Source organism: Mustela erminea, chromosome 7 (assembly GCF_009829155.1).
Source record: "Mustela erminea isolate mMusErm1 chromosome 7, mMusErm1.Pri, whole genome shotgun sequence".
NCBI lineage: Eukaryota > Metazoa > Chordata > Mammalia > Carnivora > Mustelidae > Mustela > Mustela erminea.
Window position 1 is genome coordinate 82,109,798 of NC_045620.1, and position 20,323 is coordinate 82,130,120.

Here is a 20,323-nt window from a genome sequence, read left to right on the forward strand (position 1 = left end):
CTATTGAGCCAGACATAAAAGAGATTTCCAAAAAATATAAAATAATGCCATTCTCACTTATTTTTGTTTTTTTTAAAGTATTATTATTATTATTATTTTTATTCATTTGACAGAGAGAGAGAAATCACAAGTAGGCAGAGAAGCAGGCAGAGAGAGAGAGAGAGGGGAGGAAGCAGGCTTCCTGCAGAGCAGGGAGCCCGACTCAGGGCTCGATTTCAGTACCCTGGGATCATGACCTGAGCCGAAGGCAGAGGCTTTAACCCACTGAGCCACCCAGGCGCCCCATTAAGTATTATTTTTTGTTAGAATGTTAACATCTAATGGGTTTATTATAGTTCTTTTTTTTTTTTTTTTAAGAATTTTATTTATTTGAGAGAGAGAGAGAGCAATTGGGGGGGGGGTGCATGGAGACAGAGGGAAAAGCAGACTCCCTGCTGAGGCCTGAGCCAGACACGGTCTCAATCCCAGGACCCCGAGATCATAATCCTGAGAGGGCAGAGGATTAACCAACTGAGCCACCCAGGCACCTCATTATACTTATTTCTAAAGGAATGAATAAATATTTCCAATACTTCTCAGTTTTAATTTCCAAAATGATAGGTATAAATAGATATAACCCACATAAACAAAAGCTTTTTAAGATCCTCAATAATTTTTAAGCACATGTAGGGATTCTGAGATCAAAAAATTTGAGACCTCTGAATTACACCAGATTTCTTTACAGTTGTCTCTGGGGTTTTCTTTTCAGTAATACTCATTGATAATAGCACTTTCTTGACCTTATCAGAAGATCCCAAAATAAGATTTTCAGATAATAACCTGGAGTTATATTCCATTTTTAAATACTACTCAAGTGGTTGTTGACTGAAACATCAAGGGATTGAAGTCTTGTCACCTGAAATAACAAACACATGCATAGGTAGGCATTGATGGCTATCTTGACTACCACCTGGCTGGCACAGATTATAAGATGCCATCAATTTTAAGTTTTCAGAGGTGTTAAGAAAACATATACATCTTTGAATCAAGGAAATAGAATAGCTAACAAAGCAAGCCACTGTTCTTCTAGTCAAAAATCTCAAGTCAAAGGTTCTAAGTACATAACTTTTAGTACAAAAAAGCTTTCAAGTGATCAGATACAGCATACATAGCAAATAATTGAGAAATATCTAGCGGGGCTCCTGGGTGGCTCAGTTGGTTAAGCATCTTCTGGGATCATTTCTGGGATCCATCCTGGGATGAAGCCTCCTGTCGGGCTCCCTGCTCAGTGGGGAGCCCGCTTCTCCCTCTCTCTCTGACCCTTCCTTCCAGCTTGTGCTCTCTCTCTCTGTCTCTCCCTCAAATGAGTAAATAAAATCTTTAAAAAAGAAAGAAAGAAAGAGGGAAAGAAAGAAAGAGAAAGGAAGAAAAGAAAGAGAAAAAGAAAGAAACATCTAGCGATTAACAACTGTAGAATTTGGTGAGCCTAATTTCTAAGTATTACCCAAGACAGATCTTTCTTATAACCCAGATTTGTAAGGTAAATGTATTTAGCTAAATCTAGAAATTGATTAATGTTTAAAAATTAAAAATACTCCAGACTGGGAATCAGTACATCTGGATTCTCATCTTGACTCTGCTAATAATTACCAGTGTGACATGTTAATTAGCCATTTAAATATTTTAAATCTGATTTTCCACATATGTTAAATGAAATAATCTCTAAGAGTCTTTTTAGCTCTAAAACTCTCTCACATCTTAGGGGTGCCTGGGTGGCTCTGTGGGTTAAGCCTCTGCCTTCGGCTCAGGTCATGATCTCAGGGTCTTGGGATCAAGCCTTGCATCAGGCTCCCTGCTTGGCAGGAAGCCTGCTTCTCACTCTCCCCCAACCCCTGGCTTGTGTTCCCTCTCTCACTGTGTTTTTCACTGTCAAATAAGTAAATAAAATCTTAAAAAAAAAAAAAATAGAGGCAGTATCTATTTACAACTTCATATATGTTTGTTTATTGTCCCTTGATTTAATGGTCAGTATTTTGTTTAGGGTAAAGTTAAAAGTTTGTTATTTTTTATTTTTTTGTCAGAAGTACTGCCTGATACAAAAAATTGTAATGTGACTACAATATTTCATAGGTTTTTAAAATTGGACAATTTTAGCATCTAAATTTGAATAATAAAAAAATCTGTTTTTCTTTTACACACCCGTTTCATCAGTGCAAAGATATGCATCTTTTTACATTTTAACTTCTCTGAAATCAAGATCCTACTTATAATAGATAGTATGTTAGAGTTCGACAGTGTTTGTTCTTTCTCAGTCATTCATAAAATAATATGTCTAGTAACTAATGACATTAAATTAGAGGAAATTTGATGATTTAATATGGCTGTATAGCATTGAAAGTCATAATGTTGCTCATTTGAGTGGCTAATACATATGATGACCTTTATATATCTTACACATATCTCTCTTAAACTTTATAACCCATGAGGTAAGTGGTTAAATTCTATTTAATATATGGGAAGACTGGGCTTTACAGAGTTGCCTAAGGTGACTTAATAAGTGTTAAAGTTTGAATTCAAAACCAGTGTTTTCTGACTCCAGAGTCTGTGCTCCTAAGCTATATATTCATACTATCTCTTCAACATAATAGCACTAAAGATAATCAGCCCAGATGTAAAATAGTCAAATTTACTGAAGGGAAATTTAGCAATGTACATCAAGTCCCTTAAAAATGTTCATCTCATTAGATTCTACCTCCAGGAACTATTTTCCCTAGGATAATCAGAATTGTATACAAGAATTTATGTATAAAGTTTTTTTTTTTTTTTTTTTTGAGAGAGAGAGCGGGAGGTTGGGAGGAGGGTGGGAATGGCAGAGGGTGAGGGAGAGAATCTTAAGCAGGCTGCATGCCTATGCAAAGCCCAGTGTGGGGCTTGATCTCATGACCTGAGATCATGACCTGCGCCCAAATCAAGAGTCAGACACTTAACTGACTTGAGCCACTCAGGCACCCCTGTAACAAAGATGTTAAAACATCATTAATGATAGTGAAAAATTATAAACAACATAAATACCTAATAATATAAGGCAAGTTAAAGTATGATGCATCTTTATGAATAGAATGCTGGGTAAAAGTATAAAATATTTATTATGTTTAAAAATATTTTTAAAATACTTACATGAGAATATTCTCACAATAGAATGTTAAGTTTAAAAAACATGATTCTACAGTGATTATTGCTGGGTACCAAGATTGCTAATTATCTTTATTTTGTTTTTTATTTTCAAATAATTCTTTTTTATTGAGGTATAATTGACATATTATATTAGTTTCAGGTATATAACAATTATTTGATGTTTGTATACATTGTAAAATGACCATCACAGTAAGCCTAGTTAACATCCATCACTGTACATAGTTATAAAATTTTTTTTGTGACCAGAACATTTAAGATCTACTGCCTTAGCAACTTTCATATATGCAATGCAGTGCTACTAACTATAGTTGCCGTGCCATACATGATATCTCCATAAGTTATTTATTTTATAACTGGAATTGCATACCTCTCGACTCCCTTCACCCATTTTATGCACATCCTACTCCCAGCCTCTGGCAACTACCAGTTGGTCTCTGTATCTGTAAGCTAGGTTTTTGGGTTTTAGGGGGTTCTGCTTTTTTTTTTTTTTTTTAGATTTTGCATACAAGTAAAATCATATGGTAAATATATGGAAATAAGATAAAGATGAATACCAATTCATCTTTGTCTTATTTGACTTAGCATAACGCCTTCAAGATCAGCACATGCCACAAATCGCAAGATTTCATTTTTTTTTATGGCTGATTAATGTGCCACAGAGTGTAGGGTGTGTGTGTATGTGCGTGTGTGTATCCACTTATACATCAGTAGGCACTTAGGTTGTTTCTGTACCTTGGCTATTGTAAATAATGCTGCAGTTGGGGCACCTGGGTGGCTCAGTGGGCTGGGTGTTGGACTCTTAGTTTTGGCTCAGGTTATGATCTCATGGGTTGTGGGATGGGCTCTGTACTCAGCAGGAAGTCTGCCTGGGGATTCCCTCCTTCTGCTCCTCCCCAGCTTGAGCACCAGGAGTGTGCACACATACAAGGCCTCTCTCTCTCTCAAATAAAAAAATCTTTAAAAATAATAATAATAGAGGTACCTGGATGGCTCAGTTGGTTAAGTGACTGCTTTTGGCCCAGGTCATGATCTCAGGATCCTGGAATGGAGCTGTGCATCAGGCTCCTTGCTCAGCAGGGAGCCTGCTTCTCCCTCTTCCTCTGTCATTGCCCCTGCTTGTGCTCTGTCCCTCTCTCTCAAATGAATAAATAAAATTTTTTTAAAAACTAATAATGCTTCAGTGAACATAGGGGTGCATACATTTTTTTGAGTTAGTTTTTTGCATTTTTTGGATAAATACCCCAAAGTGGAATTTCTGGATCGTATGGTAGTTCTATTTTTAATTTTTTTGAGGACCTTCCATCCTATTTCCCACAGTGGCTGCATCAATTTACATTCCCACCAACAGTGCTCCACATCCTCACCAACATTTGTTATTCCTTGTCTTTTTGATAATAGCCATTCTAACAGGTACAAGGAAATAATTCCTTGTGGTTTTAATTTGCATTTCCTTGATAATTAGTGATGTTAAGATGTTTTTGTGTACCTGTGGCCATTTGTATGTCTTTTTTGGGAAAGAAGTCTATTTAAATATTCTGCCTATTATTTAATTGGATTGCTATTGAGTTATATGAGTTCTTTATATATTTTGGATATTAACCCCTTCCCAGCTACATGATTTGCATATGTTTTCTCCAATTCACTAGACTAGCTTTTTGTTTTATGGATATTTTCCCTGACTCTGCAGAAACTTTTTATTTTGACGTAGTCCCACTTGTTTATTTTTGCCTTTGTTGCCTTTGCTTTTGGTGTCAAATCCAAAAAAATCATCACCAAGACTGTTGTCAAGCTTACCAACTATGTTTTCTTCTAAGAGTTTTATGGTTTCAGATATTTTTTTGTTTTAAGTGTTTAATCCATTTTGAGTTAATAGGCACCTGGTTTTATTCTTTTGCATGTGACTGGTTTTCCCAACACCATTTATTGAAGAGACTGTCCTTTCCCCATTGTATATTTTTAGCTCCTTTGTTGTAAATTAATTGACCATATATGCTTGGGTTTATTTCTGTGCTCTCTATTTTGTTCTCTTGATCTATGTGTCTGTTTTTATGCCAGTACCATACTGTTTTGATTACTGTAGGTTTGTGATATAGTTTGAAATCAGAGAACATGATGCCACTGATTATTTTTTCTTTTCTTTTTACTTTTATGTATTTTCTAAAATTTTTATAATAAATATGAATCATATTTATAATCAGAAAAAAGTTTATTTCTGTGTGCTCTTAAGACCAAAGCAGTCTTTCACTGTCTGTGTAGCTAACTGGAATCCCTAAATGTCTGTAGACTCATGGAATTTAGAACCAGTAGGATTTTTTTTTAAGATTATATTTATTTATTTGAGAGAGAGAACACGAGCTGGGGAAAGGCAGGTGCAGAGGGAGAAGGAGAAGATGACTCTCTGCTGAGCAGGGAGCCCCATGTAGACACTTAACTGACTGAGCCACCAAGGTATCCCTAGAGCCCACAGGATTGTAAAGATGATATATTCTAGTTACCAGTTTTAGAGCTGGTGGGATTTCAAACATGAGGCAATTGAAATATTTTTAAAAATATAATAATAGTTAACATTTTTCTAGTGCTCAGTACATTACACTATTTCACTTAATCTTTATACTTATGAGAGTTAGTCTATTTTATCCCCATTTTACAAATGAGGAAACTGAGGTATAGAGAGATTGAGCAATAGGTCCACAATTAGGTGTTGTATCTAGTATTTGAACCAAGGTCTTTCTTACTCCAAGGTACTTAAGTGTCATGTAAGGGAATACAGTATAGCTTTTTAAGTGACCTGTTCAGTGTTACATTGCTTATTATTAGTGGAAGAAGGATTAATAGCCTGATGTCTTGACTGCAAGCCTGATGTCTTAACTGCAAGACATGTCTTGCCTTTAATTAATCTGGTCTGTTTTAGATAAAGTGTTGATTTGTAACTAGAATCACCAATCCTATTCTATTGTGTCCTATACACATGATGAAAAGTCTATCATTATCACTTATACATTTCAATTATAACTATTAAGTGAAGAATTTTTGTTTAATCCTCTTAAAACCTTGGGTGATGAAAATGTTCTGGAATTAGATAGTGTTGATGGTTCACAACATTGTGAATGTAGTAAAAACCACTGAACTGCATACTTTTAAAAAACTTCCCTTGCTTGAGACTGCAGGAGTTTTAAAAAAGTTATATTAAAACATAAAAATCTCAATGAGACCTAAAAATCATATAATAATTTTTTAAGTTTCACATTAGGCCAAATAAAGTTATATGTTTACTGTTTATTACCTCTTCCTTCACCATGAATGCTACTTACAATTGAATCAAAACTGTACAATGACAGGGAAGAAATCAAATATCAGAGTAATAGTAATAGCTATCTAAAGCCAGAAGTTGGCTATTTTTTGGAAGAAAAAAGGAATTTGAACTATAAACATTATGGATATTTGTGCTTTGAATTAATGTTATCATTTGAGAACTGATTTCCATTGATGGTCATTACCTGTTGTTACCCAAAAATATATTGTAATATTACAAATCAATCCAAGAAAATACTCTTCCATTGCTGATGTAGTTAATTGTTTTGTTGTAAGGTAGGTGAGCATTAGAGAAAACCAGGCTTATTTTTTTTTAAACAAAATATGATAGTTTTGAATTTTCTATAAATGTTAATTGTCAAGGATTTAAAGGATTATTGCCACAAATGTTTAATATCTTTCAAGAAATATATTTGGAAGATACCTTATTATCAGTCCTATAAAACTATAAGAAATGAAATTTTTTTAAATGTCTTTTCCAGGTTATATTGTGATTAGCAAATATGAAGAATGTATATAATATACACATGGACATTATATTTTATGGGAATATATTCTAACACAAATGGAAATTAAATGTAATCCAGCGTCAGGTAGTAAAGATATACTTCCTGTGTGTCAAGATGTTCTATAGTTTCTAGTCAACATTAATATTTTCTTTAAGTAATCTTATAAAACTACAGTCTTATTCCTGATCTCTGTTATTTTGACAGATAACAAAACCATTGATTAATCTATAAATATAGGTTATATGGGGCTTTTTTGAGTTCCTAATTCTGTATTTTTGGTTTTAAGCATCGAATGTTATCAAGACAAGAAGAACTTAAAGAAAGAGCAAGAGTTCTGCTTGAGCAAGCAAGAAGAGATGCAGCTTTAAAAGCGGGGAATAAACAGAATACCAACACAGCCACACCACTCTGCAACAGGCAGCTAAGTGATGTGAGGAACATTGGTTAAAAAGCCATAGATTGTTAATTGCAATCATGGGGGTGAGGGGAGTAATTTATTTATACTTTTGCTAAGTCTTTTTTTAAGTTTTTAATTCAGTTAGTTAATGTACAGTGTTATATTAGCTTAGGTGTACAATATAGTGGTTCAACAATTCTATATATCACCTGGTGCTCATCATGACAAGAACACTTACAAATCCATCACCTAGTTCACCCATCTCCCTACCCACCTTCCCTCTGGGAAACATCAGTTTGTTCTTGCTAAATCATTTTCCGTAGACTTTTAATATGAGGCGGCAGAGTGAGGGGGTTCACTTGGTATATTTATTGAGCTGATAAATTCATACTTGGAAGAGCATGTTGTAATTATTTCTATACAGCAGTGTCAGCTATGAGGAAAAGTCAGATTTTAGAATATAATTTCTACATACACATGAATAATCTATTTTTATTAATTTACATTTTGTAACTTAATTATACTTTCTTTAAGATTATATTTTAGCTATGGAAGTTAATTTTTTTTGGAAATATTAGAATCTAATAATGATGCCTACCATTTATTGAATAGCTGCCATTTAATGCAGGCTCTATAATGGATGGGGGTTTTTTTGTTTGGCTTTTTTTAAGGTTTTATTTATTTATTTGACAGAGATCACAAGTAGGCAGAGAGGCAGGCAGAGACAGAAGGGGGAAGCAGGCTCCCTGCTGAGCAGAGAGTCTGATGTGGGGCTCGATCCCAGGTCCCTGAAATCATGACCTGAGTCAAAGGCAGAGGCTTAACCCACTGAGCCACCCAGGGGCCCCTATGATGGATGTTTTATATAATTTTTATTTTACTTAACTCCATGAAATAGATGTTCAACTACTTTCCAGATAAGAAAACTGAGACTGATAGGTAAGATAATTTGTACAAAGTTGCAGAATTAGTAAATGATGAATCTAGGATTTGAACTTGAGCTTTCTGAGACTATAGAATTAGTGCTCTTCTCTATCATACACTGCCACCCCTAAATTAAACCACATTTTTAGAGGTGCCTGGATGACTCAGTCAGTTAAGTGGCTGCCTTCACCTCAGGTCATGTTCCCATCTGGCTGCACATTGGGCTCCCTGCTCAGCTGGGAGCCTGCTTCTCCCTCTCCCTCTGTCTGCCATTGACCCTGCTTGTGCTCGCTCCCTGTCAAAATAAATAAAATTTTTAAAAATAAATAAAAATAAAAAATTTTAAAACCCCACATTTTTATATATATTTTTGTGTAGTGCTTCACAAATAATAATGAATACATGATAATTGAAACCCGTAAATTTAAGGGAACAGATTCCTCATGAATCTGAAAATTATGACATTCTGCCTTACCATCAAACTCACATATACAAAACTGCATGCTCTTTTTTTTTTTTTAATTAAGATTTTATTTTTTCAGAGCAGTTTTAGGTTCACAGCAGAATTGAGGGGAAGGTACAGAGATTTCCCATATACACCCTGCACCTACACATGCATGACCTCTCCTCTTAATGACATCCCACATCAGAGTGATACATTTGTTAGACACTGACACATCATAATCACCCAAAGTCCATAGCTTACATTGTGGTTCCCTCTTGGTATTTTACATCCTTTGAGTTGGACAAATGTGTAATGAAATGTATCCATTATTACAGATTTTCTAAGAATTTTTTATTGCACCTTCTACCACTCCCAAGCCCTGCAACCTAATTTCACTGTCTCTATAATTTTGCCTTTTTCAGAAGGTCATAGAGTTGGAATCATAGAGTTTATAGCCTTTTCTGATTGTCTTCCTTCACCTAGTAATATGCATTTAATGTTCTTCCATGTTTTTCATCGCTAGAAAGATCCATTTCTTTTTGTGCTGAATACTATTCCCTTGTCTGGATGTACCACAGCTTTTGCATTCACCTACTAAAGGACTACTTGTTTGCTTCCAGTTTTGGATGATTATGAATAAAACTGCTATAATCATTCACGTGCAGGTGTTTGTGTAGAGACAAGTTTTTAACTTCTTTGGGTAATTACCAGAGAGTGTGATTGCTAGGAGTATGTTTACTTTCATAAGAAGTTGCCAAACTGTCTTCTGAAATCTCTGTCCCATCTTGTATTCCCACTAGTAGTGTGTGAGAGTTCTTGTGGTGCTCCACGTCTTCACTCAGCGTTGAGTGTTGCCGGTGTTCCAGATATTGGCCATTCTAATAGGTGTTTAGTGGTATCTAAGTGTTTTAATTTACATTTCCCTGATGACAAATGATGTGAAGCATCTTTTCATATGCATAATTGCAATCTGTAAATCTTCCTTTGGTGAGGTGTCTATAAGGGTCACTGATCCATTTTTTGATCAGGTTGGTTGCTTTTTTATTGCTGAGTTTCAGTAGTTCTTTGTGTATTTTGGATATAGCCTTTTATCAGATATGTCTGTTGCAAATTGAGTGTTCCTACTGATTAACATAGAATATCTCTTCATTTATTTAGTTTTTTGATTTCCTTATATTCCTCATATAGATCTTATACATATTTTGTTAGATTTCATTAATGTGAATGGATTTTGTTCTTAATTTCAAATTCCACTTGTTCACTGCTGGTATATAGGAAAGCAGATGTCTTTTGAATATTAACCTTATATCCTACAGCCTTGCTATAATTGCTTTTTAGTTCCAGGAGATTCTTTTTTCCCAATTCTTTCAGATTTTCTATATAGGTGATTTTGTCATCTGTGATCAGATACTTATTTCTTCCTATCCAGGCACATGTTTGAACCTTCCTTTCAGGTACGAGCTTAATAACCTCTGACCTTGAGCAGTGTTTTTCACACGACAAGTTTTTACACAATAATATGATATAAAAGCAGTTTAGTGGCCTGCAGTAATTAGTTTATTTTTAATGAAAAGGAATAGAATAGAATCAGATAAAGATCTCAGAATTCATCACATATAGTAAGCATAGTATTTTTGTCTGAAACTTCCTTTAGTTATGTGGACATATGTGCTTCTTCAATCTTGATATAAAACATATTTAACGAACAAAAAAGACCATATTTTTAAGCTGTAGTTCATGATAAAAATGAGAAACCCAAATCTACTGGGCCATCTTTGAAGTTCCGTAACCTCTATGCCAACTCTTTCAATGCCTAGCCATATGTTAGATCATTGATTTGTTGGTCATTTGCTAGATATTTATTGAGTGTCTGAACTAAGTATTTTCATGGTGACAGAAAAGGTTAAGCTTCTTCCATTTTGGAGTTTATATTATGATGGGAAGAGACAGATAATAATAAATAACTAGAGTGTGAAAACTGTGTGGCCTAGTAGAGGATAATTTAAATAAGTGAGTGCTTGAGTGATTTGAGGAGGGGGCATTTGAACTAAGATTTGATGGATGAAAAGGATACAGTCAAGTGAAGAACCACAGAAGGAATTATCCCTTTAAAAAGAAAGTTATTTTGGGGATGCCTGGGTGGCTCAGTCAGTTAAGCATCAATTTCTTGATTTCTTATTGGGTCATGATCTCAGAGTTCTGAGATCGAGTCCGTCATTGGGCTCAGTGCTGGATGTGGAGCCTGCTGAAGATTCTCTCTCCCCGTCTCTTAAAAAAAAATTTTTAAAAATTTAAAAAAATTTTTTTTAATTTATTTTGTTGATGCTATATGTTATTTGTGATAAACTTTGTTTCATAATTATTTCAGGCTCTAAAAATCACGGAGAATGAATATAGCTCTATATTGTTCCAGTGTGTTGATTTTAAATTCAGAATACCTGAGATTTAAATGATCAAGTAGATTTTATTTTTATTTTATTTAAATGATTTAAATGGCCAAGTAGATTTTTAAAACCAGTTACTTTACCTATGTGTGAATTTTACATATATAAATAATTATCATTGGATGTTTACTGAGCACTTGCTGTTTATCAAGCAGGATTCTAAGTGGTTTAACATGGATTTTCTCATTTAATCTCCACAATAATTGTATGAGTTAAGTGTTATCATCCCTATTTTACAGTTGAGAAAACTGACAAATTAATGAATTGCCCATGGTGACACTGTTAAAAGTAACAGAGCCAAGAATTGAACCTAGACTTTTTGATTTCAGAGACTTTGTCTCTAAAGCATTGTGTTATATTTCCTTCTTCTTTATTTTTCTGACATCCTTGTGAAATAGAAATAGATACTATTGTTTTATCTTTTATATTAAGATTAAGAAAATGAGTTGGGAAAGAATGTTTAAATTTACCTAAGGTTGTAGACAGTGACACGTGAGGCTTACTTAGAATTCAAGTATCCTGACTTTTTAAAAAGGTGGTGTTTAGTTTTTCATTTGGTTCAGACTTTTACAAATATTTTATGGGTCATCTCTTTTGTTTAAGGCACCAGTAATCTATACTCTGTATTTTTCAAGTTAAACTTTGAAATTTTTAAATTATACTGGTGTGAATTCAACATTGAAATTATTAAAATTTCTCTCTTTTTAAAATTTTATTTTTACATAATCTCTACACCCAACATGAGATTCAAACTCACAACCCCGATATCAGGAGTTGCATGATCTTATGACTGAGACAGACAGGCACCCCAAGATATCTTTTTTTTTTTTTTTTTAAGATTTTATTTATTTATTTGACAGAGAGAGAGAGCACAAGCAGGTGGAGTGGCAGGCAGAGGGAGAGGGAGAAGCAGGCTCTCTCCTGAGCAGGGAGTCTGATGTAGGGCTAGATTCCAGGATCCTGGTATAATGACCTGAGCCGAAGGCAACCGCTTAACCCACTGAGCCACCCAAGTGCCCCTCCCCAAACATCTCTTATTCTGTGTTGTGACATCTTACCATATCTAAATATATAGCTTGGATTTTAAGAAACATGATGCTGGTGATGTTTTATTGATGACTCTTTTATACTGCTGGTCTCATGTAACTTGCCACACTTTTCTGGAAAGAAATGTTCGTTCCCCTTTACCCAGGAATTCTATTAACAAAGATCGGTATGCAGGTTTTCATCACAATGTTATTTGTAATAGCAAAAACTAAAAAAATGGTAATTTTGGGGCGCCTGGGTGGCTCAGTGGGTTAAGCCGCTGCCTTCGGCTCAGGTCATGATCTCAGGATTCTGGGATCGAGTCCCGCATCGGGAATCTCTGCTCAGCAGGGAGCCTGCTTCCCTCTCTCTCTCTCTCTGCCTGCCTCTCTGTCTACTGTGAACTCTCTCTGTCAAATAAATAAATAAAATCTTTAAAAAAAAATGGTAATTTTGCAAAATAGAGGAATGATCAAATAAATTATAGCATAAATATACTTGTTATGTAGCCATTTAAACATCTATACAATAATGTTTTTAAAGAATATTGAAAGGACATGGGAGAATGCTCACAATGTCCTTTTGTATAAAAAGAAGTCTGTAAAATATATATGGCATATAAACTCCATTTTGAAATGATAGAGACTTTTTTTACATGCATTGAAAAGGACAGAAAGGAAAATCATCAAAATAGTAGCAGTATTTATCTCTAGTGGGTAGTATAATGAATGGCTTTTATGGGATTTTTTTCCCTTTTATCCTTTAGGTTATAAAAATATGACATGCTAAGATAATTATTTTAAGGTAGGGAAATTTTTGGTACCCAAAAGAAGTATTTTTGGCACATTATTTTCTTAGTGTACCCAAACCAACTTGACTTCAGTATTTCTAAGATAATGTATGTATATGTGTGTGTTAAGAAGAGAGACGTGGTAAGAGCTCTTCACTTTGACAGTTGATGATACTAACTTGTGACTCTGTGGAATAAATGGCAGATTTAATAAATAGCAGTCCTGTTCACACTGAGAAGACAAGAATTTCTCAATGACTACTCTTTGTGATTGATGAGTAATAGTCACGGTATCTCATAAAATATCTCATTGTTTCTTGGACTACCACCAATGTGACTTGGGTTGTCTTGTGTTCATTTATTGTTATAGTATTTGTTTTTCCCAGAAAGAGCAGCTCCCTCCTGCATGGTTAGCTGGCTACATGCCACACTGGTAACTCTGTTGCATTTGTTTCCTACTTACCCAAGGTTGTATCCTATTGCAAATGAAACCATGCTTTAAACAGTCCCCAAAATATTTTCTTTACCATTCCTTTTTCCGGTTATCTTTCGTTACATAAAAAATTCATCTTACTGGCATGAAATAGCCATTGGTTATGCTCACATATTGTGATTTAGGAATTAGAATAGGATACTGTGGGAATGGCTTATTTCTGTTCCACAGTGTCTGGGACTGGTTTTTGGTGAGGACCTCTGCTAGACATCAGTTGGTCCTACCTCTCCATGTTTTCTCTCCACTTGGGCTAGTTGCAGCTTCCTCATAGCATGGTGGCTGAGTCTATGAGCAAATGTTCAATATATTTTCCAAGGACATAATAGTTTTCTTAATTTGATCATTTTCTATATAATTTCTGATAACTCTTATACATATAGATTAGAATTATTTGGCAATACTGTCCATATTTTCAAAAACTAGTATAGCCAACTTGGGACACAAAAGAAAGAGGAAAAATGCTCAGTTTCATCTTTGGAGCAATTGAATGTGAATTAAGTGATACTAAAACTGGAAAATGCTTAATTTCTCTAAATCTGTTTTTCCATTTTTAAATGAAAGCAAAATTCTTTATTTTTTTTTTCTTGTGTGACATTCAAATTAATAGGTGTCCACGGTGAAGGGGGTAAGGGAACCATGACTAATGCCTTTCCCACTTCAGTGTCAGCATCTCTTTCACTCTGAAGAGATCAAAAGGCCTCTGGTAAATAAAAAGAAGGTCTAACTGAAAAAAAAAAAAAAGCTGGCTTCTAATTTAGTGAACTCACTGCTACTGTTTTCACTTATTTATGTGTTTTAATTTGTGCCTTAATTTACAGTGCTCTTATTTTAAATTTTTTTGTAAATTATCTTGCCCATCATAATGTATATACCATTGTACTGAAAGTCAAGTTGCTGGAGGGGAGAGATACCTGCTGCTACCCATTCCTTTTTGTGTTCTTAGTTTACCTGAGAATTTCTAAGAGTTAAAAAAAAAAAAAAAGTGGTACCTAGGAGTGACCTTAAGTATTGAATAAATGAGACATTGACCTTAAATCTTTAAGAGTTCACTAAGAGCTTACTGTTCCATACTGAAGATGACTCCACACTGATTTAGGACTTTGTCAGTAAATTCTGTCTTTTCTCCTTCTGAACTCTGTTTCTTCTTTTCTCTTCTCTTGTCTTCTCTTCTCTTTTCTTCTTTCTTTTAAGAGAGAGAACATGAGTGAGTGGGGGAAGGGAGAGACAATCCTAAGCAGGCTCCATGCCCAGTGCTGAGCCCAATGTGGGCCTTGATCTCATGACCCTGAGATCATGACCTGAGCTGAAATCAAGAGTTGGTTGCTTAACAGAATGAGACACCCCTCAACTCATTTCTATAAAAGTAACCTAGGACCTTCTGATAAACACCAAGAAGAATGAGAAGAGCTATTTAAATAATTGGTGTTGGAGTACCTGATGCATATAGTGTGGGACAGTGTCCATGTACTGAGTATAGGTTACCTCCTTTTAAGACTTTTTTATCTAGTTCTGAGCTGAGAGAAAGTGAGAATTTACAGAGCATTCAGAGAAATAAAGGCCTGAAAGCAACTATGTACATAAATGGAAAGACAGGCTTATAAAATATTAAAGAAGAGAAAAATGGGAAGTAGTGTAAGTACTAATTTGAGTATAGGAAAGCTTAAAATCTTTCTGGTTACTCCTTCCTGCTTACCAAGAAAATAAACTTCCCACCTTCGCAAAATGGCCTTATACAAAGGTCCATGCAAATCATTTTCCCTCCCTTTCTATCCTCATCTCCCTGCCCCCCACTCCACAGTCTCTATCTACCAAGATGCCGGCAGTGAGAATGTTGCATAGTTTTCAATTCCTGCATTAAGCATTGGCTGTTCTCTCCCTGAAATGCCCCTCTTTCCTTGTTAGTTTCCACTGAAATACATCTTCTAGGAGTATCTGTATCATGACGCCTTCCAGTAAAGCTATTCTCCTTCCTCTATCTTTTTCTAATATGCTGTACATATCTCCCTCATTGCATTTATCCCATACCATTATCTAATTACACATCTTTCTCCCACTCAGCTGTGAGCTATTCACAGTACAAAAACCTGATAATCCTATCACCAAGTTTTAAGTAAATGTTTGTTCAATGAATAAATGAAGGAAATAAAGACAGGCTATTTTTTATATTTTCTCAGTGTCAACTAATAAAAATATGAGCTTAAACATGAAAAATCTGGGTTATCTATAGGGAGTTTCTTGGTAATAAAGGTTTGTAAACAGGGAAGATATCTCTCTGTAAGTCTTTAAAGCAGAATTGATTATCAGTGAGCAGAAAAGTGTCCATCCCTGTTTATGGAGTTAGTTATAGAGATGACATTGGCCACCTTGGAACTTAAAGTTCCCCATATCATCCATTTCTTCCTTTTTTGAATCCTACATTGTGATACCTTTCTTTGTTGTTATGACGTGTATGCACCAAATCCTTACATACATCTGTCCTTCCCATATGCTGGGACCTCTGATTAGAGTTCAGCTCCCAACTCCACCTTGAAGCACACCACTCTACCAAACATTCCCTCTTGTATAAATTAGTATAGCTTTAGGTTGGAAGGCTGGGAAGCAATTTCTAAGACACTGAAAACAACTCTTGGTAACATTATCTGGTGGATCCTTGTGTACAGACTCTACTTAAATTATACTCAGGAAAGAGTCAAGCTGTAATTTATTTTAAATGGCAACTCACAAACACAGATATTATAAACCTTTTAATTTTTCTTAAATTTTGTCATGACAAAATGTTTTAATGAGAACTTGCTAAGCTAGCACATATTGTATTTAAATCTCTTTTAGTAGTTTTAGTAGTTGATATGATTCATTTGTGCATCTGTTTTTTTAGGTGTTCATTTAACCTGTTTCAGGTGTTTTCCTGAAATAATTTTTCTGTGGAAAACATTTTATTGCTCTGAATCGCTATGAATAATATTTTTTTGCTTCCTATTCCTCTTTTTCTGTGAAGATTTTCTTATGTTACATTTGATTAATGCATATTTTAGGTATGATATTTGTTTTGTTCATGGTTTTTCATATGCACTTAAAATAATTTTTTTCAAAGTACAACTTGAGTTTAGCAAGTTTGACAGTCTAGCCATTATATAATCCAAAGGAGCTTCCTTCATTAAAAAGTATATTTAAACACACTCTGAGAAAAATCTAATAGCTTTTTTTTAAGAAAAAAAATTCCTTTTCTATTATTTTTCATTACTCTATTTCCCCAAACACTCTCTTCCCAAGAAATGCACAAATAGAATTTAACAATTTAGTCTATTAAAGTCTCTTTTGCTTGATACTTTGCATTTTCATTGCTTTTTTAAAAATAAACTTAATAAATCCATTACTTTTAATAATGCTCGTATAATTATATAGATCACTGAAGGAGATGTTTGCAGTTATGTGCTAAAGGTTAGGGCCAGTATACTCCGAGAATCCTGCTGCTCACAGTCTTTGAAATTGTTAGGATATTTGTGAAGCACTTTGAACATATCAGAAGAATGATGCCATATAAGTTTAATTATTACTTTTATGTTTTTAAGAAAGAATAAAATCTATTTTATAAGTAAAAAGTCTAAAAAGAATTGGGGTAATTCTTTAATTTATAAATATGTTTTGTTTTTAGTTTTTTGAGCTATAAATTACGTAGCAAAAGAAAATGGTTTGCCGATACTTGTTCGTACCCAGAAGTTGTTTTGTTTTTTTTTTTTTAAAGAAAAATCAGAAAAGAATGACATTGTTATAAAACAGACTTAAAGTTTTTTCCTGAATTTTAATCTGCAAGGATAATGAGTGACTCACTACAATCAATTGGTTAGGAGCCCATCCTCGCGTAATAGGATCAAACTGCAAGGTATTAGCAAGTCCTAGAAGGTTTGCAGGAATATTTGAATCCTCTAAGGAAAACTACATGGGAAAGGATTTTCAGTTTGGTCAGTCTTTAGTTAACTGTAAGGACCAGTAATAAAAAAAGAAAGAAAGAAATACAGTGATCTTTTTTATTTTTCCTTTTGGTCTTTCGTAATGAATCTAAAAGACTTATTTGGTGAGACCCAAAAGAATGCAAGCTGCTCTTCTGTGAGTTAAACCTTTAACAGGTATTTCATTGCTGCAAAGAGCTAGGACATCAACCTTGTACTTTTGATGTTAATTGGAAAATATTGATTTTAATGGAACTAGTCTGTCATTCTGATAATTGTAGCAGATTTAGATAAGATCATGAGATCTTTTCCAGATAATAGAAGAAGCAGTTACCATCCAGTTGGTAAAAAACACTAACCATCATTTTGGTAATACCTGAAGATAGAAACTTTTCGCATAGTTTTTATGTTTATGTGTATTCTAATTATGTACCATCATAAAAATGTGTATGATATAAGATTATATTGTGTTTGTGAACACTGGCTATGTTACAACAAAATGGTTAGCCTCTAGGAATTAAGCTTGAAAATTAAGGTCAAGCTAAAAGTTTTATTTTTCCAAATTACACATATTATCAGTTCTACTACTAGGAAGAAGTAGTTAACTTTGGATTTGTAATTTTAAAAGAACATCAAATATTACAAAAAGAAATCTAACCCTTTAATAGTATATGGAGTGAAAGCTTTGTCTTATTTAGAGATTTTTATTCTCTATGTGAGCTGGAATGTCTATACCCAGGACACTAAGATGAAAATGTATTCCTTATTTCTTACTCCAGCACAATTGACAGATTTAATGTACATAATCCGTTTCAGACCAGTAAGACACTTTAAATGTATAGCTAATCTTTTTTACAGTTGCATTTTATAGGAGAAGAATGCCAGTGTACTTCTGTGTTTGGTATAAATGCCTCTGTACAAGGCAGTGGTTTTTATTCCTTATGATTTAAATAATAGTTTATCTATTATGTCTAAATTTAAGTTGATTTGAAGTCTGCTATCTTAACAATGACTACTAGACTTCTTAGAAAACATATTGTTAGCTTGCTAGCATATGTTCAAAGTCACACAAAACACCATCATTGTTAGGAGAGAAAAAAAAACTCAAGCATCTTTTCTATTATGTGGCCAAAAACCCCTAGCCTCAAAAGTCTTATTTATTTGAGATTGCTGTGAATTCATAAAGCTAAGGCTAGATGTCTTAGCATCAGGAACACTCCTTTTATGCGGCTATTAATGGCCGTAGACATTTTCCATATGGCTGTTCAGTGCAGAGTTGAACATCCCAGGTTGATATCACCATTACTAAGAGCTGTATTTTATATTGCCTATTCTGTTGTTGCTCAGCATGCATGAGGGTAGAGTTTAAATCTTCATTCATTTCATTTTTTTAATGTTTCTTTTGTTCTCCTTATCATGTTCTGGCTTTCCCAAGGATATATGCCTTGAACGAAAAGTCACATGTGCATTACTAATTGTATGCCATTGTATTTACAGTTCCTAATGGTGGCACTGTGAAGCTACTAATTCCTTTGCTTCACTTGATGTAAAATAATCTGAGTGTCTTTGATAGCAGTGAAACAGTATTAATTGTTTTGTACATTTTTTGGTCACTCTTCTTAGGTGGTCTTCATAATCTATTAGAACTTTCAGCCAGATTTTTGTAATGTCATGCCTCCAGCAGTGATTAAATTGGTAATTAATGAACAGTCCTTGGCAATGTAAACCACATCCCGTTAATTTTCCCTTTTGAGTTTTTAGAAGTTGTCTTCTGTGTCAGAAATCATTGCGCCACCTTGCTATGGCCCCTTGGCATGAAACCACAACGACTTGATTTTTGCAGCCATTAGTAGATCAGAGCAGTAATTTCACAGTATTTTGGTCAAGGTAATTATAATACCAAGAACTGAGTAGATTTGAAAATTCACGAAAGAAGTCCAGGAATACCAGGTGAGCTTCCTTGTGTTCACTGGAACGTTATGATTAGTTTAATTGGTCTTTGTTTGATTTTAGCCGCAGAAACTATTTGTGCCACAGCAGTGCAGTGACTTTATACTTGAGTGTTTCTGACCTCCTTTGACAGGGGTGGGTGCAGAAATGAGCCCTTTGAAATAGGAATAGGAAGTCCCCTTCCCAAAAGGGGGTTAAACTGCATTTAAAAAATTAACTATAGAAAGGAAAGCTCTCTAATTAATTTCTTGATATCTTACTCTATTTTGTAATGCAAATTTGTTTTCTCAGTACATTTAAAGTATTTACAACTTTTTGGTTGTAATATTTTTAACTGTTAATCTTCCCTGCCTCTGAGGTTGTTGATGCACTGTTTCGGTGTTATAAAAGAACCTTGCAATGCCTTAATGAGAGTGAAAGTGAAATGTGGCTTTCCTTTTTTGTCACTAAGTAGATAAAAGTATTCCCATACTTGACTGATTGCTTATATGTGTATTAACCCTCGGTGATACATTGTGCACATTAGAATTTAAAGAGTCACTTGCCGATTGGCTTCTGAAAGGATTGTCGTGGTCACCTTTTCTGGAAGCCCTTAATGAAACCAAATAGTTTGCTTGGAGTTTGGACCTAACCATCGGGGTGTTTCATGCAGTCTTGTCAGTTGATGTTCATGAATTGACTTGAACTAAGATCAAAGTGTTCCTCCAAATGAAGAATCTGTGAGACAGCTCCTTCAATTGCGCCACAAGAGCTAATCAAGCCATCAGTTCTTTATGCACTCTACGTGTCTTTAGAATTTAATACCAAATGATTTGTCAGGACAAATTGATATTCTGGTTTTCTGCTTTTCTCCTTCCTGGCTTTCTGCTATAACATCTTCTAACTGGGGGAAATACAATTTCTTTTTACCAC

General features: G+C 34.5%; 1 protein-coding gene across 13 annotated transcripts in view; it reads left to right on the forward strand.

The window, feature by feature from the left end:
- Nucleotides 1-20,323, forward strand: part of EHBP1 (EH domain binding protein 1) — a 367,874-nt gene that overhangs the window by 273,532 nt on the left and 74,019 nt on the right. For all 13 annotated transcript variants that reach the window (XM_032353634.1, XM_032353639.1, XM_032353635.1 and 10 more), the window contains one exon: nt 7,282-7,425. In XM_032353634.1, coding sequence (XP_032209525.1) covers nt 7,282-7,425 — 144 coding nt within the window. The remainder of the gene's footprint in view (nt 1-7,281; nt 7,426-20,323) is intronic.